The sequence below is a fragment of the Bufo gargarizans genome, chromosome 2, assembly GCF_014858855.1.
Source record: "Bufo gargarizans isolate SCDJY-AF-19 chromosome 2, ASM1485885v1, whole genome shotgun sequence".
In the NCBI taxonomy this organism is placed as follows: Eukaryota; Metazoa; Chordata; class Amphibia; order Anura; family Bufonidae; genus Bufo; species Bufo gargarizans.
In genome coordinates, this window is record NC_058081.1 from 163,432,834 (window position 1) to 163,456,530 (window position 23,697).

Sequence of the window (23,697 nt, forward strand, 5' to 3'; positions counted from 1 at the left end):
TGTGCACACAGTGGCGTCCCACGTGGCTGCAATGTCGGATACAGCGGTATCTTGTTACAAGTTGTCAGCTGGAACGACTTGGGCGATTTAGCGGTCACTTGTCTGTACAATCTCCAGTTGCCTTATAGACAGTCTCCGACCGTAGGAGTTATTCAGGTGATGTCTCCAGATGGTTGTCAGGACCGGATGTTCAAATCATAGCGTTCCATATATGCCGAGTGGGAGTTAGAGCTGGCCTCTATAGTGTTGGACAGTGCGTAAATTAGAGTCCAAATCCAGGATAGATGCAAAAATAGATGTCCAACAGCTGATGTGCGGGTCTCCTATTAACCATACGCGTTTCGGGGTCTATTCCTGGCCCCTTCCTCAGTGGTAACCCGCAAGAGTGATCTATCCCCTTTTATATCCAGCGTTCATTACATTCAGTGGATGGTTATATGTGATATTACAAGTCACGATCTTAATCACCATTCAGCATCTATGTTCCAGAAACGGACAATCCAATATTGGATTGTCAATTGGACGACATACACTGCTCCATATTGAGGCAGCGACTCAATTTATGCACATCAACTCTATACTGTCACTTTATACTGCTGCTATATGTAACTACCTCAGCCATTTTCATGATTTTATATTGCACCACATTCATTGTATTTATGTTCTTTGTACTATATGTTTTTTTTAATACTATTTTATGTCATATGCAAATTTTATAATAATAAACTACTCAGGTGTTTGCCTACTATTCAGGCGATTTTTACTCTCCTTTGTCATCTATGGCCCAGGTGGTGAGTGCTCAGCCTTAACCAATATTTTATTCTATATTCTTTTCTGACAGGGTGAGTCATCAGGCTTTGAAGCACCCATTCCACAGTTACCAACAGAGTGAGCCACCATACTTCTCTATTTATGTTCAAAATAATAGCAGTGTGGAGTTCAATGAGTGAGGTCATTTGAAAAACAGGTGGCAATTATTGCCCTTATTTAAGGAAGATAGGCAGCAAATAGTGTACATGCTGGTTACAGTGCATTTCTCTCTGAAATTCTGAGGAAAATGGGTTGTTCCAGACATTGTTCAGAAGAACAGTGTACCTTGATTAAAAAGTTGATTGGAGAGGGAAAAACATATAATGAAGTGCAGAAAATGATAGGCTGCTCAGCTAAAATCATTGCAAATGCTTTAAAATGGCAAGCAAAACCTGAAAGATGTGGAAGAAAGTTAAAAACTACCATTCGAATGGATAGAAGAATAACCAAAATGACAAGGACTCAGCCAACAATCAGCTCCAGGAAGATCAAAGAAGGTCTAAAGTTACCTGTGAGTACTGTTACAATTAGAAGACACCTACGTGAAGCCAAGCTATCTGCAAGAAACCCCCGCAAAGTCCCACTGTTGAAAAAAAGACATGTGCTGAAGAGGTTACAATTTGCCAAAGAGCACACTGACTGGCCTAAAGAGACATCTTGTGGACTGATGAAAGTAAGATTGTTCTTGTTGGGTCTAGTGGCCGGAGACAGTTTGTCAGATGACCCCCAAACACTGAATTCAAGCCACAGTACACTGTGAAGACAGTGAAGCATGGTGACACAAGCATCATGATATGGGGATGTTTCTCATACTACGGTGTTGGGCCGCATACCAGGGATCATGGATCAGTTTGAATACATCAGAATACTTGAATAGGTTATGCTGATGAGGAAATGCCCTTGAAATGAGTGTTCCAACAAGACAACTACCTCAAACGCACCAGTAAATGTGCAACATGTTTGTTCCAGACCAAAAAGATTGACGTTATGGAGTGGTCAGCCCAATCCCCGGATCTTAATCCAATAGAAAACTTGTGGGTGACATCAAAAATGCAGTTTCTGAGGCAAAACCAAGAAATAGAGAAGAACTGTGGAATGTAGTCCAATCCTCCTGGGCTGGAATACCTGTTCACAGGTGCCAGAAGTTGGTTGACTCCATGCAACACAGATGTACAGCAGTTCTCAGAAACAGTGGTTATACAACTAAATATTAGTAAGTGATTCAAAGGAAAGCAAAATATTCAAACTTTCAGTTTATATAGTGAATGTTTAAGTTTGTAAAGAAGAATACAAACACAGTTTTTTTAACAGTCTAATATTCAGATTTCTTTAAAAAAAATTAGAGGAACAACACAAATATGATATTTTTTTCTTCATGTTTTGTTTTGGAATAGAATGTGTAGTGTTCCCAATGCATTTGTGTGTATGGAAATAACAGCTATTAGAAGGATTTTGAGCTTTATTCACTTTTTTAAACACACTGCTATTATTTTGAACACAACTGTATATGCTTAATTCCATCCTTTAACTACCACCAGATGCAGCAGAAAGGACAGGCCCCCTGAGCTGCCAGCTTGAAAAAAATCTAGTGCAATTGCAGCAATGAATGGGGAGATCACTGGATCCATGTGACGTACAGGGCTGATTCTATGTTTGCTAGAAAAAGATTGTCATGTACTATATGATGTCCGATTTTCATGTTTACATTACTCATGGGATAACCCCTTTAAATTTTGTGTATAAAACGTGATGGTGGTCATTCTCGAAATCCATGTTGGAGTTGGTGTCTATGGAAGGAGAGACACCTAGAGGCTGTAACAGTGAAGTCACAAGAAGAAGGAGCCGCAGGAGGTTGCTACAAAGGGTTGTCTTCCTGCCCAAAGATGTTGTTGTGCTTGGTGACGCCCTGAGAGCAGAAGGAAGAGACTGAGACATAGCGCCAGATGAGGGGGTCTTGTGACAAAGAGAGTCGCCATTAAATCCTGGTCGCTGAGCAGAACCAAACCCTAGAATTGACTGGAATTAACTGGAAGAGAGAGTTGTGCCACCACGTTATATACAGTTGTACTTTGATAGTTGTGACCCAGGAGGATTAAATTGACTAGTTCTTGTTGAACACTCTCAGTCTATTGCCTCCGTTGCACTGAGCCAGGGGGCAGACACAAGTGAGGACCCTACATTTACAGGCAGAATAATTCATTATATGAATGTAAAATTATGTCACTAGTCCCATAAAGGACCTTATATATATATATATAAAAAAAATTCTAGTTAGTTGCCTAAAATAACACTGTGAGCAGAACTGATATACTGTCATGTCATGTGCATTGCTTGGGTAGGACACAGGCATTCTTTTTTTGGCATTTTTTTAATCACTGCATTACACTTCAACCTCTCCGGTCCTTTACCAGGTTTAATACAGTGTGGCAATATTGTAGTGAGTGTTGCTTGGTGCCATTAAGGTCAGTAGAGTACAGTCTGAACCCAACGCCACCAGTACAGCATACCCCTTTTATAAACATAAAGGCAAACCATTTTCCCACATAAAATATATAAGCCCGGCAATCTATCTAGTATTAAAACATTATAATGCATCTGGTTCTGGGTTCGTGTGACAATGCAATGAATACAAAAAAATCATCAAGGACCCGACTGGAATGAATGGGACCCTGAAATTACCTGGCCATTTGTTTGTATGCTTCTTCTGCCACAGCAAATATATGGGGATCCATGTCACCCATATTCTGCCCACTGTATGCATGGATGATTGCATCTCCATAAATGGGTAGTTCTTTATATGGATTTATTGCAACTAGAATAATACCTGCAGAAAAAAACAGGCCCAGGTATTCAGATACTTCCACAAACATAAAATACACACATGAAATAGAAGTAGATTATGTTAGATGTACCAGTATTCCCTAACCGCAATTCTTTGAAGCAGTGAAATGCACCATATTGGTTTTACTGTTACTGAGCTACTATAGAGTATTTTTACCCTGCTGATTTTAAAGGGGTCTATGGCAGTGCAGTACTTATTCTTCATCCTCCATGCTTGGCTTGCTTAAATGTGCATGGTCATTTTTATGTAGAGGAGAACAAGTCTGGTTCTTCTTTAGGATAACTTATTGACTAAAGCAAGCATCCTCAAACTGCGGCCCTCCAGCTGTTGTAAAACTACAACTCCCACAATGTCCTGCTGTAGGCTGATACCTGTAGGCTGTTCGGGCATGCTGGGAGTTGCTTTTTTGCAACAGCTGGAGGGCCGCAGTTTGAGGATGCCTAGACTAAAGCATTATTTGAGAAGATGTGTCTAGTGCCGCTTCATTAGATTGCCACTGCAGTAGATTGAAAATGACAGATTTAGGCCGAATGCACATGGCAGTAGAACATGGACGTGAGCAGTCTGTGGTATCCCGGCCTGGCATCCTGCTGACAGCAGGAGTGCACGGCGTCATTGGTTGCTTCTGGTATGATCTATACGAGTGTATTACTGTAATGCAGCGGCGGCATGAAGCGCAGTGCGTCATAGCAACCAATGACGCCGTGTGCTCCTGCTGTCAGCAGGATGCCAGGCCAGGATACCACGTACCGCTCACATCCGAGTTCCAGGGCCGTGTGCATTCGGCCTTAAATAGTCACTAACTTTTCACACAACTTTGCATAAATCAATACTACAAGTGAAAACAAGAAACTTTGTAATATGTTTTATCAGGAAGAAATTCCTAGTTTATCAGTAAGAAATGTCTAGTCCTCCCCCTGCAGAGCTACATAGGAAGGTGTAGCTCTGCACAAATGTTTCATTCACAAAAATACATGTCAGTACTTCTCTTTAATGTCCTCAATTATCCTGGGGCTGCTTCTTAATGACTGTGAGACAGTTAGAAAGGAGATTTCCCTCCACTTACAGTTGAATAAACTGGTGAAGCAGGAAGATGTCGGCTATCTGCTTCACTGTTCACCTGCCACCGATGATTCAGTGCCGGCAAGCGCAATGCGATGATGTCATCAGGCCTGCTGCACTGAATCACAGGCAACACAGCACAGATCGAGGGTCTGATCCGCACTTTGTTGCCTGTGGCTCAGTGCGGCAGGCATGATAATATAATCGCATTGCGCGTATCATTGTATGGGGGGGTCAGAAAAGGATCATATTGCATTGGGACATTAAGCACGGCATTATATTGTGAGAGACGGCACTAAGGGAGCATCATATTATGAAGGGAGTTACTAAGGGGGTATCATACTGTGAGGGGAGGCACTAAAAGAGGCATTAAACGATAAGGCGAGGTACTAATGGGGTATCATATTGTGAGAGTAGGCACTAAAGGGGGCATCATACTGTGAAGGGAGGTACTAAGAGGACCTCAAATTCTGCAAGGAGGCATATTGTGAGATGGGGGCATTGTACTCTGCGGGGGAGACTAAAAGGGCATCATATTGTCTGAGGGGGCCCTAAGGGGATTGGGTGGGATTAAAGATATTTTTCAGAAAATATCCACAGAGCAGTACACACCACTGTTGTCCCTCCTTAAAAAAAAAAAATTTGCACCTCGGACCTTCACCCACTGGCTTAAATGATGTTAAATGCTCCTGCCCATGCCTTCGCCACACACCTTTTTTGGAAAGTGGGGAGCATGGCTTATAAGGGTCATTTACGACTAAGTTTAGTTATAATGGCATTTAAAACACTGAAAACCTGCAACATCGCAACTTTTCTGGTGTAGGGGCCTTCGTAAATGACCACTGATATGTCTATTCTAGAATATGGTATCTGGAAAAATACTAAGGCAATTCTTATAATTAGGGTAACAGTGAGCACAGTGTGGATGTGAACGTGATGATATTTGTACAGGTGTGTTTGTCTAAGGAACCTGCGGCTATGTATTTCACTTTTTTGTACATTACTTTACTGGTCAAAGGAACAAAAATGTGTACAGGGTGCTGGGCAACTCCTAGGTAGCCAAAATACATTAACATTTGTGACTACAGCCTAGCCATAGGGCCAGATTCACACTTGCTGTTTTTATTTGAGGTTTTAGTGCAGTTTATGATGGTTTTTACACATAACTATTCATATGTTACTCAAGCATGTTAGGAGAGTTTGTTAACAATTTATATTACAGATACAAAGACTAATTATTGTACTTCAAACAATGAACTTACTGAGGCTACTTTCACACTAGCGTTTTTCTTTTCCGGCGCTGAGTTCCGTCCTAGGGGCTCAAATCCAGAAAAGAACTGATCAGTTTTGTCCTAATGCATTCTGAATGGAGAGTAATCTGTTCAGGATGCATCAGGATGTCTTCATTTCAGTCTTTTTGACTGATCAGGCTTTTCAGAAAACCGTAGCATGTTGTATTTTTACCTCCGGCCAAAAATCCTGAACACTTTGACTGAACGCCTGATCAGGCCTTTTTCCCATTGACTTGCATTAACGCCGGATCCGGCGCCGTGTGTTCAGTCAAACCGGATCCGGCTTTTGCATGTTTGAATAAAAAGTTAAAGTCCATAAATGGCGGATCTGTTTTTTCCAATGCATTTTTACATTGTGATCAAAATCCTGATCAGGATTCAAATGTAATCCGTTTTCACACGTTTTTCCAGATCCAGCGGGCAGTTCCAGTGTCGGAATTGAACGCCGGATTTAAACAACGCTACTTTCATACTTGCGGCAGAGAGATCTCTAACTGCCTGCCGGATCAGGCAAAACGTATGCAAACTGATGGCATTAGTAAGACTGATCAGGATCCTGATCAGTCTTAAAAATGCCTGATCAGTTGAAAAAATGCATTGAAATGCCGGATCCGTCTTTCCGGTGTCATCCCGCAAAACGGATCCGGCATTTATTTTTTTCACCTTTTTTTCAGTCTGCGCATGCGCAGACCGGAAGGACGGATCCGGCATTCCGGTATTCTGAATGCCGGAATCGGCACTAATACATCTCTTGGGGAAAAAATGCCGGATCCGGCATTCAGGCAAGTCTTCAGTTTTTTTCGCCGGAGATAAAACCATAGCATGCTGCGGTTTTCTCTTTTGTCTGATCAGTCAAAACGACTGAACTGAAGACATCCTGATGCAAACTGAACGGATTACTCTCCATTCAGAATGCATGGGGATATGCCTGATCAGTTCTTTTCCGGTATAGAGCCCCTAGGACGGAACTCTATGCCGGAAAAGAAAAACGCAAGTGTGAAAGTACCCTAACATATGTTATCAAAACTGCATTGATCATCCTATTTCAAATTCTCCTCTCATCTCCTGGCGGCTCTACTTCCTCCTTTAGGCCTCATGCACACAAACATATTTTCATTCAGTGTCCATTAAGTTTTTTTTCTCCGTATACGGAACCATTCAGGTACATTCTGTTTCCGTATATTCGTATTTCCGTTCCGCAAAAAAATAGAACATGTCCTATTATTGTCCGCATTACGGACAAGGATAGCACTGTTCTATTAGGGTCCATTCAGACGTCCGTAGTGTATTGCGGACCGCAAAACACTGACGCCACACATCGCCGGCACTTAATAGATAATTCCTATTCTTGTCCGCAGCTGCGGACAAGAATAGGACATGCTCTATTTTTGTCTGGAGCCACGGACCAGAAATGCGGATGCGGAAGGCACACTGTGTGCTGTCCACATCTTTTCCGGCCACATTGAAAATGAATGGGTCCGAATGCGGAACGCATCCGGACCCATTCAACGGATGTCTGATTGGACTCTTAGGGCCAGCTGGTCCATTCTGCAAAATACGGAATGCACACTGATGTCATCCGTTTTTTTTGCGCACCACAAAACACATACGGTCATGTGCATGAGGCCTTATTCTGACACAGTCTGGGAGCTAATCATCGACACAGAGGGGGGAGGGGAGCTCCCTGCCTGTGTCAGAGTCAATGGATCTTATATAGGATGATCAATGCAGTTATGATAAATACAGTATATTAGTAAGCTAATTAATAATGCATAGATCATTCTGATGATAAAAAAGAAAGAAAATCTAATATGAAAATATGAAAAGAATGAGGTAACGATAGTTCATTCTGCAGAAAGACCTCAGATGTATGACACATATAGTACTCCCATGCAGCTGTGGTGCGGTATTTACTTACCACTGTATGTGTAGATAAGTTTAGACTCCATAAATCGCACTTTAAGGTTGTGCAGGACAGCAGGCTCGTGCAAATAACTGAGAGCGGTGAGGTCATTTTCTCCTACAAGAATGTCTGGATTTCTAAGAGGAGGTAGACCTTTCTCTATCAAATATTTCAAGTTCTACAAGAAAAACGATATTGCAAGTCTACGATTACATACAAATAAACTTTTCTCTTATCTGGGACAGAAACATGTCTTGGCATGATCATGTCCCCATCCCATGGTCTGGCACTACTGTATAATACTTTATTCGTTTTAAATGTTGTAGCAGATATATAGTTTTAGCTTTGCTCTACTTTCAGACTGGTTTGGGGAGCAGCACAGCAATCTTACTACCTTGTGTATTACTTTTAGGGTTCGGTTTGGCTTATCCAAAAGTAATCTGCTGCTAAATAAAAATATGGGATTTTTTATGCCTGGTGGCAGTTTCTGAAACCCCTGTGGAAAAAGGTGCACCAAGATCTCTGTAACACTATAGGAGCCCACAATGCTGAGGTTATCTGACAGCAGTGGTACACGGTCTGTGACCACGTCTGTCAGGATAGATCAACATGTTCAGCGCCATACAATCGCAACTGGGTGGAAAGAAAGGACTTGGAGGTAGTTACTACAGTATGGTGGTGTTGTTTTTTTTTGCTTAGCGCCTTCCATGTCCCTAATCTGACTAGTATAGTTTGGCTTCATGGGCAGTTACAGATGTGCAGGGTTCAGTTTTCCCTAAACTGGGTTCCCTGGTTTAAACAGTTAGGCCTCTTGCACACGACTGTATGCCCTCCGAGATATACGATCCGTGAGCGAGCCATATGCCCTGGAGCGGCAGTGATCGTGCGCACAGGAGTATACAGCATCATACATTACAATGATGCTGTGCACGTCGGGCCGCCGCGGGACTATTGTCCTGCACTCATATAATCTTAGTGCTGCATGTGTATATACCATTAGGCCGGACATACACGTGAGATAAATGTCGGCCACACCTGCGGATTTCAGTTGGACCAGCCGACCATGTGTAGGAGGCATGCCTGCTTATCCCCCATGGCAGAAGTCAGGGAAAATATGGATCAGTCCATTGGATTTTCAACTGCCCAAATCTTTTGTTCTCCGGTATATAAACTGCTGCCAGAGGGTTCTGGCAGCACGTCTCCCATACCCCTTTCTGGACACATACATGCTTGATCGAGGGGGAGCTGGGAAAGATAGCTGTCAACTGAACTAGCGCTCAATGAACATCTATGTAACGTGTATGGCCAACCATAAACTTCACTGGACTGTACACTTACACAGGCAGAAATTACATTATAACTTTAAGTCTTACAGATCCATCTTCCAAGCGCAAATGAAGCACATTGTCCCCTATCTTCAAGTCCTTTGTGATCTCAGCAGATTTCCAGACTTCATCTGTATCAGGGATCCACACCCGGTTATACTGCAACAGAAAGGCAATGTTACTGGTCAGACCGGGACTCTATAATAGGACAAGATTGCATTCACATGATTCTGCTTATACAAAAAGTATGACCACAGTGCCTCCGAACCAGCAAAGTCAGCAGACGCACAAGTTCTACATTACTCGTCTCCTCTAGTTCATCCAAGAGAACTCTGCAATCTGATCTAACTAAACGTGGACGTTACCTAACCTAAGGGTATATTCACACGCTGCAGATTGTCTGCGACTGTCCCATTCATCTTGATGGGGCTTGAAGAAATCCATTTGTTTGCTATTAAAACAACTCCACTCTGACAAACAGAAGTGATTTTCAGTCGCAGAAGTTTCTGCAACCATCTGTTGTGTGTGAATATCCCCTAAGTTAGCAGTGGGGCGGTGCTGGGCTCCAAGATAATGGGCGCGGCTGGGCTCCAACGGCCGGAGGGACAGCCTCTTGGACTCCTTATTGAGGTAATTGGCATATTGATAAAAGCGATTTTATAGACAAATTACAAGACACAGGGCAGTAATACTAGTATATTTTAGTATAAATCATGGAGACTGATGTGGTGATGCTAATAGCTCAGTAAGTGAAATCCAGGTGACAGTGTCCCTTTAAAATCAATAGGGAAATATGAGAAGCAATACAAACATTTTTGTGGCATTTTTTCTCCCTTTTTTGGGTACATGCAGTTTTGTAATGAGGCAGGGAAACAGCTCTAGACACTCCCTATGGCAACAGATTAACATGGCTGCACATCTTGTGCAGCCTTGAAAATCTCCCGCATGCGCCAATACTGCGAGGATGATATGCCCACAAATCCACATCAAGAAAATGAATTATCCATTTCTTTATGCATACCATTTGCACATGTGCAAATATTTTTAGTAATGGCACAAGCGCAAGATTATCGCGGTCTCAGGAGATGTGCGGCCATGTTAATCTGCCAGCACAGTGGGGATTCGTCTGTACAGGGACAGTCCCTCAAAGCCAGAGAATTCATTCAGATGTACATTCGCTCACCCAGCTAGTTTATAGCTCCTCCCACCCAGCTAGTTACATAGACACTCCCCTATCACTGCCCCTAACACCCAGCTAGTTTATAGCTCCTCCCACCCAGCTAGTTACATAGACACTCCCCTATCACTGCCCCTAACACCCAGCTAGTTTATAGCTCCTCCCACCCAGCTAGTTACATAGACACTCCCCTAACACCCAGCTAGTTTATAGCTCCTCCCACCCAGCTAGTTACATAGACACTCCCCTATCACTGCCCCTGTTACTCCTTTGACACGCCCATGGACATAAAATCACAGGAAATATGGGCTGCATGGACATGGTCATTTGACCACAACCCAAAACAGAAAAGTAAAATAAATACATTACACAATTACAGCTACCTTCATAAATGACTATTTTTTAATATGTTGTCCACCCAACAAACATTTAGCTCTATTCATAGCATAAATGATAACTGTTGCACTGCTAGGGGCCCCTAGGACCCCCACTAATTACAAGAAGCTGGACCTGGATCATGTGGGTGATGAAAAGTCTGTATGAAATTGCAAGGAAGCCCCAAACCTTTAGCTCATGATGGTAAGTAATGAATATGATCCTTTATAGGGTTAAAGAGCTGTGAAATGATTATTTTCCAATCACAACTGACAACCAAAGCCACCTTCTCACTGGTGATCATTCGGTCACATCTCTTCTACACACGATCACCATGCAGTACATGTACAACGTTATGCAGGAACTATTTTTCCTTACTTTAGGTACAAATACCCTAATCTCATCAGCTACTTTTTATTTCTATTTGCTTTTTCGGAACCAGTTTTAAAAATAAAGTGCACAGAAATGATATATTTCAAGCGCAATACATTGAGGCCATTTCACATGCCAGTCTTATTAAAAACCTGGCTTGCGGAAGATCAGACTAATTTAGGCACACAACAATCTGTCACATCTGCCAGAAGCTGGGGTAGCTTTCAGGTGTAATGTGTGGCAGTTTTATGGCGAACATGATGGCAATAGAGTCAGGCCGTGGAGCTTCTGCCTCCTCCCACCTATACCCGGCCTACTTTCTGGAAAAGTGGGACGCGTGTAGAAAATAGATAAAAAGTCACAGATCTTGTCGCAAAAAGCAATTGTGACAAAATCAACTTTTCTACACCAAAAACTGTTATAGAATGTTAGTACATGACCCCCAAAATGACTACCCACAGCTTTGCAATTATAGTGTCCGTAAGCCTGTAGTCATTAGTCAATACCCCTAGAGATCCAGACACCTCCATTAGTAAATGGAACAGTTCATGCGAATATCAATTCTTGAAAAGCCCAGCCTTACAAGTCAACACTAGGCTGTGTACACAATCGGACACATTACGGTACACCCTCCCCTTAGACAAAGGAAAATATGTTTATCACACTTTACAATGTGATGCACTGAGAGTATGAAATCATACACTCCATTGTCTCTAGATTAGCCATGATCCAAATCCTATATCATATTCCATACCTCTTGTTTATCCACTAAAGCTCGACCACCTTCTCGCTAGCGTGTTAGGAATGGTTTCGCACAACACGGTAACATCTTTAATAAGAGTATTAATATGCATAGGGAGAGAATGAGCTGCAGTACCCCAGAATGGCCACTGCACACAGATTGGAGCTTGCTTCTGGCTCTGCTCTCATATTGATGAACTATCCTGGGTCATAAATATTTAAAATGCACAACACCCCATTAAGGCTTATCCTTCACAATTGGTGGCCAAAAGAGATGAGTGAATAAAAAAAAAAAATTGATTCGGCCGGGTTGCCGAATTTTCTGAAACAATTTGGTTTGATCCCAATTTATTTGTGGCGAATCGCATTAAAAAACGGCTATTTCTTGGCTGCTGAGAGCCTTTATAGTGGTGTAGAACACTGTGCCTTGCAGTAACACACATAGGGAGTCTGCTTTGGTAGTGAAATAATACTGTGAGTCAGTATGACATGCAGATGACAGGCATCTCTCTTAGAATCACTGCACACTTCACTTACTTGGGCAGTCATGGGGCCGAAACTGACCAAATAACTCAAGTATGAACTCAGACTTACAGGTCGATGTTAGCACCAAGAAAAAGTGCACTCCTTTTACACCGTCGCCAGCTGATTTCACATAGATGTCTACAGAACCTGTTCTATTAAACGCTTATACAAGTAGAGCCCCCCAACAGAGTGGAGAGGGTGTCAGCAGTAAGTTTGTGTTGACGTCACTGATTATTCTGCCCTTCTTCTGATCCGTCAGAACAATAACCCACAAAAAACGGATCCGCCTTCACTCGGTCAGCATTTGGTCAGGAATCCATCAGAATTGCTAATGCCAAAAAAATCTAATAAATAAAAAGGAAATTAAAACACCCCCAAAAAGTCTGCAATTTTCTCACTTCACCACAGAACGACAAATCCTCTTTTTCTTTTTTGTGCCACTAATACATGTAAAAAAGGACTTTAGAACAGGGAGTCTCAACTTGCGGCCCTCCAGCTGTTGTAAAACTACAACTCCCACCATGCACTGCTGTAGGCTAATAGCTGTAGGCTGCTCAGGCATAATGGGAGTTGTAGTTTGACAACAGCTGGAGGGCCGCAGGTTGATCATCCCTGCTTTAGAACATATAACTGCACCGCTGAACGGCAAATATATTTTTCTTTTGCCACTAATACACGCCACAAAAGGCTTTAGAACAGGGCTAAACAAATCCCCCAGTAATCCGAGGCGCTCCCGGCACTCCGCGGCCTCTACGTGGACTTCTCGGACAGTCTGGCAGGGAAGGAGTTACCCGGGGGCGGAGTGGACAGGGTGGCATTGGGGGAGCGGAGGAAGTAGGTAGGACGCAGTGGGTCTGCATCATGTGGGCATTCCTTCTCCCTGGCTGTAGCGCTGTCCAATCGTAGCTCAGCGCAGGGAGAAGGAACGCCCAGGAGAGAAGCTGATGTATCCTGCCCATTTCTCCATAGTAATTAGTATATGGAGCAGGAGACAGTAATGGGGCACAGCAGGCGAACGGAGCGGCGCCCAGGAATAATAGTAAGTGCTGGGACATCTATGGGCAACGCTCTGTGTAGCCTAATACTTATAGTCCGGACCCATATAACACATAATACAGGAGGCAGGTGTCGGCAGCAGAATCGCATAGCTGGCACCCTGCTTCTGATAGGGAGCTGAGATCAGCAGCAGTTAACCCCTCAGGTGCGGCACCTGAGGGGTTAACTGTCGCTGATCTGCTACCAGTACCCGCCTCCTGTATTAAGGGTTAATTATCATTGGTTGCGCAGTGTGCCCCTTCCCACCCCATTAAAATTATTGGTGGCCCGCCCCTCTCAACCCCCCAGTATTAAAATCATTGGTGGCAGTGGCCACAGGGTCCCTCCCCTTCTCATTGGTGGCAGTGGCCAAAGGGTCCCCTCCGCTCCTCTTCATTGGTGGCAGTGGCAGCTTCTGATCGGAGCCCCAGCAGTGTAATCCTGGGGCTCCGATCAGTTACCACGGCAGCCAGGACGCTGCCATTGTATATGTGTGTGCGATTCTGTACACTGCCGCTGTATATGTGTGTGCGGTACTGTACACTGCCGCTGTATATGTGTGTGCCATTCTGTACACTGCCACTGTATATGTGTGTGCGGTACTGTAAACTGCCACTGTATATGTGTGTGCAATTCTGTACACTGCCACTGTATATGTGTGTGCAATTCTGTACACTGCCACTGTATATGTGTGTGCAATTCTGTACACTGCCACTTTATATGTGTGTGCTATTCTGTACACTGCCACTGTATATGTGTGTGTGCGGTACTGTACACTGCTGCTGTATGTGTGTGCGGTACTGTACACTGCCGCTGTATATGTATGTGCGGTACTGTACACTGCCACTGTATGTGTGTGCGGTACTGTACACTGCCACTGTATATGTGTGTGCGATTCTATACACTGCCACTGTATATGTGTGTGCGATTCTGTACACTGCCACTGTATATGTGTGTGTGATTCTGTACACTGCCACTGTATATGTGTGTACGGTACTGTACCCTGCCACTGTATATGTGTGTGCGGTACTGTACACTGCCACTGTATGTGTGTGTGATTCTGTACACTGCCACTGTATAGGTGTTTGCGATTCTGTACACTGCCGCTGTATATGTTGTTAATGCCCATGTTGTTTGGGTCTAGACTTCTTTATATGTTAATTTAAGAGGTGTAATTTTTGTTGCTGAAAAAAAGGCTTTATAAGGTAAAAAAAACAAAAACGGCTCCTAACTTTTTTAGCTGGCTCCTAGATTCCAAAGAAATTTGTCAAGCCCTGCTTTAGAACATATAACTGCACCGCTGAACGGCAAATATATTTTTCTTTTGCCACTAATATATGCCACAAAAGGCTTTATGAAATATAACTGCACCGCTGAACGGCAAATATATTTTTCTTCTGCCACTAATGCATCACAAAAAGGGCTTTAGAACAGATAACTGCACCGGTGAACGGCAAATATATTTTTCTTTTGCCACGAATATAGGTCAAAAAGGGTTGTAATTTTCACACTTCACCAAACAACGGCTAATAAGACCTTTTTCCCACTAATACAAGCCAAAAATGCTGTAGAACATATAACTGCACCGCACAAGGGCAAATAAGACGTAGAAATATTTCCTTGTAATAAACCCTGTTAATGGCTGCATCAAACAGCACTTGCACCCCAATAACAAGAACGGTTTGCTGGAATTATAAAGCTGTATAGTGACAATTTGGATCCGCAGTCAGTGCAGCAAGGTGTTATCGGATTGTTCCTGTTACCCAGGCTGTAACCTCCCCTACTGAACCCTGTTCAACAGAAATGCTGTGGAATGATTCCTACCTATACTTTCCCTACACCTTGAATAATCTTTCCCTGAACTTGTAAAAAAATTTTTAGCACAATTAAGTCTTTCCTAGCACTGTCCCTAGCGCCTGCTGACATCTCTCCCTGCACTAAGTACACTGGTAAATAGCAGAATCCAAGATGGCTGAGGCTATTTATAGGGCTGTGACATCACAAGGCCGGCTGGCTGCTGATTGGCTGCATGCATGGTATTATGGGTGATCCCGACTTCCCAAAGTTCCTTGCTCCATGTCCTCACACATGCAGCAGCCATTTTAGGAAAAATAGTGCGAATCAAATAATTCCTGAAAATCGGATCGAATTTCACTTCGTCAGCTTCGATTCGCTCATCTCTAGTGGCCATATATGACACTGTGGATCCACACCAATGGGTTGCTGTTAAGTCTCAACTTTTCAAATAGCATAATATAATTTCTCTGCCAAGATCACTTACATTTCACTACAGCACTGGGGCAAAATTAGTTTTACTTAGCAAACCCCCTTTTTCTTTTAATCCCTATTCTGTCTAGTCCTTTTTACTGTGGCCTACAACCTGCACAATGGTGGAAACATGCTAAACTATGCATATTTCATTTTGCGGAAGAAACTAATTACATGGCCCTACTTTTACCCACCCGCAAACGACACGTTTCGTGCACAACAGATTTAATTCTTCAGTCTATACAGCGATCTAAACTCTACCTCCTAATCCCAAACTGGATTTCATGTGTGGATAAAAGACATATCTCACTTATGGAAACCTTATTAAAAGCTGTGCATAGAACCTACATGGTTCCCACTAGAGTCCATCATTTCCTCCCATAAGTTTCTCCTATTCCTTTAGAGGCTGTTAGAACCTTTGGAACCACTTTACACATTTGATGGACGGGCAATAAAGCAGGTTAGTTTTGGAAAAATACTGGCTGCTTACTTTAAAGGTTTTCAATATGACATTCCTTATACTCTCTGAGTTTACCAGAAAGTTGAAAAACCTTAAGAACCTGGATCCAGGAGGTCAGACCACCATCGATCATACAGTGATAGCAAATCCTCATCGAAATAGGAACAATAAAGATCCACCAGAACAGCCATGACTTCTGACTTGTCTGGCTACTGGTAAGAAAGGTGAGGAAGTAATGCTACATGCACACGAACGTTGTTTGTTTCCGTGTCCGTTCCGTTTTTTTGGCGGATAGGATGCGGACCCATTCATTTCAATGGGTCCACAAAAAAACGCAGACAGCACACCGTGTGCTGTCCGCATCAGTATGTCCGTTCCGTTGCCCCGCAAAAAAAATAGTGCATGTCCTATTTTTTTCTAGTTTGCAGACAAGGATAAGCATTATTATAATGGATCCGTAAAAAAAAAGTGATGCCATACGGAACATCATCCGTTTTTTTTTGCAGATCCGCAATTTGCCGACTGCAAAACACATCAGGTCATGTGCATATAGCCTAACTCATGCACTCCAGTACATGGCACTTCACCGCACGAGTCTAAGTGTTTTATCGCAAAGAATTTCCTTCTACCCTTTTGCTATGGGTAACACCTTGTGACAATACAGGACGTTCCTGAGATGAATAATCAGACCATTGGTTCATGTTTTCAAAAAGATAACACGATCAACTTCAAGTGAGTTCATGAAACAGAATGGGTGACATATGTCACACTACTACCTGTGTTATATAAAGTGAAATTCAAAAAATAAACCATAAGGCCCTAGCTGAATGTCATAACATATTTCTAGGTTTATCAGAAAACAATGTTACCTTATAGATCTGTTGCAGAGGATTAGTATGCAGCATTAAGTATCCTAAATCAGCTCTCGCCTGGCAGGAACATGAAGCGGTGTGAGCTTGGCATATCCTGGGCAACAGTTTATATGTTGCAGCCGTGTGAACACCTGTGCCGTCTGCTCGCTTTATTAGCTAACTAAATATTATAATCCCTTCAGCTTTTTTATAGCCTCAGCGTAACATCCTCTATATCACTGATTAGCTGCTGGTTATGTTACTGTTTAGTTAAGAAGCTAGAAAAAGGTCAAGCCTAGAAGATCCTACAGCTCAAAACAATAATACATGGCTCATATCTGTGGAAAGTTCAATGAATGAATGTTCCACCATTTTTAGCAATAGGACATTTCAAATGAAGTATTGTTGATATTGTGGGGTTTCGCTCTGGTAGATAGGGTAAGCGGGCGCAGTACAGAGGCAAAATACAAGTTCTTAACTCAAAACATCAGTGTTTATTCACATTTGAGGCAAATGCACAAAACAGCACGTAACTTTGCAGTCTTGGTGTTAATTCACACACAATGGAAAGATCATATAACACAAGTTACCTTGTTGGCAGTTCTGCCTCCAGTAGTCCACAGTAGGCTTTAGGGGGCCTGTTTCCCCAGCGGGCGGCTCTCTTCCCTCCAACACGGCACAAAGCCTCAGATCCCAAAAACAGAGACATCTCTGCTGAGCCCAGCTGCCTTTTTAAGGACAGCCAGGTGCTGCCAAAACCCAGACCGGCACTTAAACTCTGGTCCAGTATTTGACCTCACCTGGCTGGAAACCAGCCCAGCCGAACATGCTGGGAGGAAAATACCTGCCTTGCTAGACACAACCCCTCACTGTGTCACAATATATACATGCAATAAAAATATTGTAAGCTTTTTTTTTTTTAAGTATATAACATTTTCCTCTGATAGCTCCCCCTGCTGTTTCTCTGGTGGCCAAAATTGTGGTCCACCTTCTCCTGCATTCAGTTGTCAACTAACATACTCTGTAGTTTCCCTCCCTCCTCTTGGTGCCGGCAAAATGATCCCATAGTTATTCAGCCCAGACATCTTTCAATAATTTGTCCCAATGTGACTTTGCCTTATGTAACACGCTATGTCACCCCTCTTGCCAGGCAGTGGAGTTTGCGACTCCACAAATGCTCTCATCACCCTAATCCTCTAAAGTTTTTACGTAATTTTACCATCCAGCTGAGTACAGATCATCTTATTGACTACATATGGTTAAAAATCTTTGTGGTTGGAAATTATGTTCTTTAGTGCCCCCGGAGGAAGCAACGGCGAAAGGCACATTGAGTTCACAATCGTCAATATGGTGCGTATATATATTATTATTCTATTACTGATCCACCGTACCAGTCAAGTTTGGACACAACTTTTCATTCCATGGTTTTTCTTATTATTTTCTACATTGTAGATTCACGTTGAAAAAAAATTAAAACAATGAAGCAACACATATGAAATTAATTGGTGAACAGAAAAGTATTAATCAAACCAGAATGTTTCATATTTTACAGTGTTCGAAGTGGGCTGCTGTTGCTTTCAGGACAGCTTTACACTATCTTGACATTCTCTCAATCAGCATCATGAGGTAGTACCTGGAATGGTCTTCAGTTAACAGTTATGCCCTGTCAAGAGTTCCTTTTTGGAATTTCTTGCCTTCATAACACATTTGAGACCATCACTTGTATTGTACAAAGGTAGAATTGGTACATACCATACTTCCATACAGTTTTTATGCCTTATTCTGTTGTAACCCACATTATGGCAAGAGACACTCAACTAAGGGCTTATTCACACAATCAGTGATCACATGCTCCAATCACATGGTCCATCACCATGGTGATGGAGCATGTGATCTGACATCACCACAGGTCCTTTAGCCCAAGCCCACAGCTAGCAAAGAACAGACCGGGAACGAACTACGCGAACAAAAGGATAAGGTGAGTTAACTTTTTTATTTTTTTAACCCTTCCAGCACTATTATACTATGCATTCTGTAGTCAGAATGCTATTATTTTCCCTTATAACCATGTTATAAGGGAAAATAATACAATCTTCAGAACATCAATCCCAAGCCCGAACTTCTGTGAAGAAGTTCGTGTTTGAGTACCAAACATGCGTGATTTTTCTCACGCGAGTGCAAAACGCATGACAATGTTTTGCACTCGCGCGTAGAAATCGTGCATTTTCCCGCAACGCACCCGCCTCTTATCCGGGCAAAAAACATGACGCCCGTGTGAAAGAGGCCTAAAGAGAACTAACAGTCCATCATTACTTTAAGACACGAAGGTTAGTCACACCAGAACATTTTCAGAAGTGTCAAGGTATCCTCAGTTGCAGTCATGAAAACCATCAAAAGCTATATTCAAACTGGCTCTCAGGAAGACTTCACAGGGAAATGAAGACCAAGAGTTTCATCTGCTGAAGAGGATAAGTTCATTACAGTTAGCAGCCTCACAAATTACCAGAACCTCAAATTAGAGCCTACATAAATATGTTACAGAGATCAAGTACCAGATCTCAACATCAACTGTTAGACCAGCAGAAATCTGTACTTTGGTCTGAGAAGTCAAAATTTGAGATTTTTGCTTCCAACAGCCATGTCTTTGTGAGATGCAGAAAAGGTGACCAGTTGGTTTCTATATGTGTGGTTTCCAACATGAAGCATGGAGGAGGAGGAGGTGTGATGGTGTGTGGGTGCTTAGCAGGAGGCACTATTGGCGTTTTATTCTAAATTCAAGGCACACTTGACTAGCATGGCTACCACAACAGTCTGCAGCAACAAGCCATCCTATCTGGTCTGTGCTTAGTGGGACCTTTTTTTTGGTTTTCAACAAGACAATGACCCCAAACACACCTCCAGAATATGTAAGAGCTATCTGACCAAGAAAGTGAGTGATGGTGTGCTGCATCACATGTCATGGCTTCCACAATCACCTGACCTTAACCCAATTGAGATGGTGTGGGATGAGTTGGAGAACAGAGTGAAGGATAAGCAACAAACAAGGGCTCGTCAACTCTGGGAACTTCTTCAAGACTGTTGAAAGACCATTCCAGACGACTACTCCATGAAGCTGGTTGAGAGAATATCAAGAGTGTGCCAAGTTGTCATCAAAACAAAAGAGCATCACTTTGAAGAAGTTAAAAAATACGAAACATATTCTGGTTTGTTTAACACATTTTTAATTACCGCTACTACTTAATTCCATACGTGTTCCTTCGTTTTCATGTGTTCAATTCGAAAAACCATGGAGAGATGTGTCTAAACTTTTGTCTGATACTGTATATTGGGCTCTGTATGTAAGCTCTCATTTAGCATCTTCATTTGTTGCAGTTACTACTGCATCTGCATTACGTGTTTGGCTGACTCTAGGCACATATCCATTATGGAAGCACTCATTAGTACTGGAGGAGTGGGAAGCAGTGAATGCAGAGGTGAATGCAGCGCTCCCTGGGCTCTGTACTCACAGCTTTCTTGTCCTCTGCTGTCGGCACAGAGCGGCAAGAAGAGAAGAGATCTGGATCCAAGAAGCGGCGGCGTAAGGAGCAGGAGAGGTAAGTTTTGTTTTGGTTTTCTCTGAGGCATGGGGGTCTCATCTGAGGCATGGGGGGGTCTTATTTATATTGGGGCTCTTATCTGAGGTCTGATTGGGGGTCATTCACATTGGGGTCTGAGCTGAGGTCTGATTGTGGGTCTGATCTGAGGTCTTATTAACATTGGGGGTCTGATCTGTGGTCTGATTATGGTCTTATTAAAATTGGGGCTCTGATTAGTAGTCTCATCTGAGGTCTAATGAAAAATATATTTTTACCTAGGTGTGTCTTATGGGCAGGTGCTTCTTACAGGGCAAAAAATATGGTATTTACTTTTTTTTAATAAAAAATATATAAAAAATAGTGGTAGAATAAAAAATCAAAAACAATTCAAATAAAATAAAAATCTATATTCAACATTTTAAAATATAAAATATGTATAAAAAAACGAAATAGTTAAAAGGGTTATCCGAGAGTAGAAAAATGCCCGGGCCCCTCACAATGATGCATCACCCGCGATGCTAGGGAAGCTCACCCCCGTCACCGCCAGCCATTGGCTGCTCCCCCCGACACTGGATATTTTTATGCACGCATGGGGAGAAGAAGCTGCAGCTGTGTGGGAGCAACACAGGGAGCGGGGAGCCAGGTAAGTAAAATCAGTGCGAGGGGCCCAGGCATATGGGTGTCATTTTTTTGTCTCAGATAACCCCTTTAAGAAGGAGTCGAGCACTGATAGATTAGGCAGACATTGTATGCTGGTAAAACCTTCTGACCAGGGGCATAATGTGAAGTTTCTGGATCCCAAAACTGTTTATGTGCCACTGCTACTAGTTTAGTTAGATTGTGTTTGCCTATAATTCTGACTGACTTTATTAGTGATCAATGCAGTAATCCAGGTAATTCCAAAGGGTCAACTTACTTTTTCTTGCAATTGCAATAATGGTGTTTTCCTGTATGGTCCATCTCCTACCACCGCACGCCCTATAAGTACTGTTGTATGTAAAACAGAGACTGAACATTATACTTATTTGTAGGATCCTGCTGCACTGAAAAGTATAGTTGACTGCACTATAGAAAACAGCTACTAAAATGTAGTGGGGCCCATATCCCCCAAATTCTTGTCAAAAGGAAATATATATATGGTTAGTCAGAGCCTATAGGTACATGCCATGGGGGGTACAGGAGGAGTATTCCTGGCACATATGTAGAACATAGGCAACAAACAAAATGTGAACAGCATTGCTGAACTTACGATTATCCCCTCCCCTTAGAGCGCGGTATCATTTGAATTACATTTAATACACTTATTTACTGCAGCAGTTATTACGGTTCTGCTGCGGTACCACAGCCAAACCAGGTACAGCAAACAAAATAGCGCTATTGAAGCAATTGAGCACTGTACATTATTGCCACGTAATACTGCAAGCTTCTAGTAAGCCACCGGTTAGTTTGCTATTACCTATTCCCATATTTACAAAAAATGTCTGAGCTGTGGTAGGATAGAAAGGAAAGAATCCAAAGAGTTCAAACTATTTTTGGAATACAAGCGTCAAATCAAATAGGGAATAACTTAAAGGGGTTGTCCAGGTTCAGAGCTGAACCTGGACAGCCCTCCATTTTCATCCAGGCAGCCCCCCTGACATGAGCATCGGAGCAGTTCATGCTCCGATGCTCTCCTTTGCCCTGCGCTAAATTGCACAGGGCAAAGGCATTTTTCTGAGTTCCGGTGACATACCGGGCTCTCTATGGGGCTGACAGGCAGCCCGGTGACGTCACCGGCACTGATGGGCGGGATTTGGCCTTGCCCTAGCCAGTAAAACGGCTAGGGCAGAGCTAAAGCCCGCCCCTCAGAGCCGGTGACGTCACCGAACACACTGCTGGGCGGAAGTTACCGCCCGGCAGTGTGTTATTGAAAACACAAGAGCCTGTGCCCTGCGTGATCTAGCGCAGGGCACTGGAGCGCATCGGAGCATGAGATGCTCCGATGCCAGGCTCAGGAGGGCTGCCGGGGTGAAAATAAGGGTATGTCCGGGTTCAGCTCTGAACCCGGACAACCCCTTTAAGCCATGACACACACTTTCGGAACGGACATACTGATGCGGACAGCACACGGTGTGCTGTCCACGTTTTTTGCGGACCCATTGAAATGAATGGGTCCACATCCTATCCGCAAAAAAAAACGGAACGGACACGGAAACAAAATACGGTCGTGTGCATGAGGCCTTAACCGTGGAAATGAAAGACCTATGGGAAATAACGAGATTAGAGAAATATATAGAGTGGATTACAATACCGAAGGGGTTAAAGGTGGAAAAAACATTGTCAGGAGATATGGGGGACAAAGACATCATTAGAGAATGGGAACAAATGTTCCACGATTTCTCAAGGAGAGCCATCATTTTCATTATTCATAAAAGAAGGCAAAGACTAATGATTATAAGCAAGGAAATATGAGAACTATTTCAGAAACTAAGGCCCTGGAAAGACGACCCAATTATACAACCCCTAGTGAATAGTATAGAAAGAAGACTCCATATAAAAGAGGAAGAAATAAAAGAAAAAAAGAGGCGGAAATTTAATAGACTCATTACCAACAAAAATCATTGAACATTACACAGAGGAAAACTTTAACTCTTTAGAAACAATAGACGAATATCTGCCAGAAATACAGAGCAATCACGGATCAATATTTACGACACATAATGACTCCGATGTATCAGAAGATCTGAACACCAGTGTCCCCTTATAACCAATAGTAATAATGCATAATACAGACATCCCCATACAGAACCGTTATATGGCTATTTTCACACTCGCGTTTGGTGCGGAAAGTCAATGGAGGACGGATCCGTTTTCTATTGTGCCAGATTGTGTCATAGAAAACAGATCTGTCCCCATTGACTTACATTGTGTGTCAGGGCGGATCCGTTTGGCTCAGTTTCGTCGGACGGCCACCAAAACGCTGCAAGCAGTGTTTTGGTGTCCGCCTCCAAAGAGGAATGGAGAGGCAAACTGATGCATTCTGAGCGGATCCTTATCCATTCAGAATGCATTAAGGGCAAAGCTGATGCGTTTTGGACCGCTTGT

The 23,697-nt window shown here is 42.8% G+C and overlaps 1 protein-coding gene across 1 annotated transcript in view; it reads right to left on the reverse strand.

Annotated features, from left to right (window-relative positions):
* The window catches only part of LOC122929645 (unconventional myosin-Vc-like), a 63,827-nt gene that overhangs the window by 16,693 nt on the left and 23,437 nt on the right, over positions 1–23,697 (reverse strand). The window contains exons 2-4 of the mRNA XM_044283277.1: positions 9,283–9,393; positions 7,925–8,087; positions 3,490–3,634 (exon numbers count right to left, since the gene is read on the reverse strand). Of these exons, the coding sequence (XP_044139212.1) occupies positions 3,490–3,634; positions 7,925–8,087; positions 9,283–9,393 (419 nt within the window). The remainder of the gene's footprint in view (positions 1–3,489; positions 3,635–7,924; positions 8,088–9,282; positions 9,394–23,697) is intronic.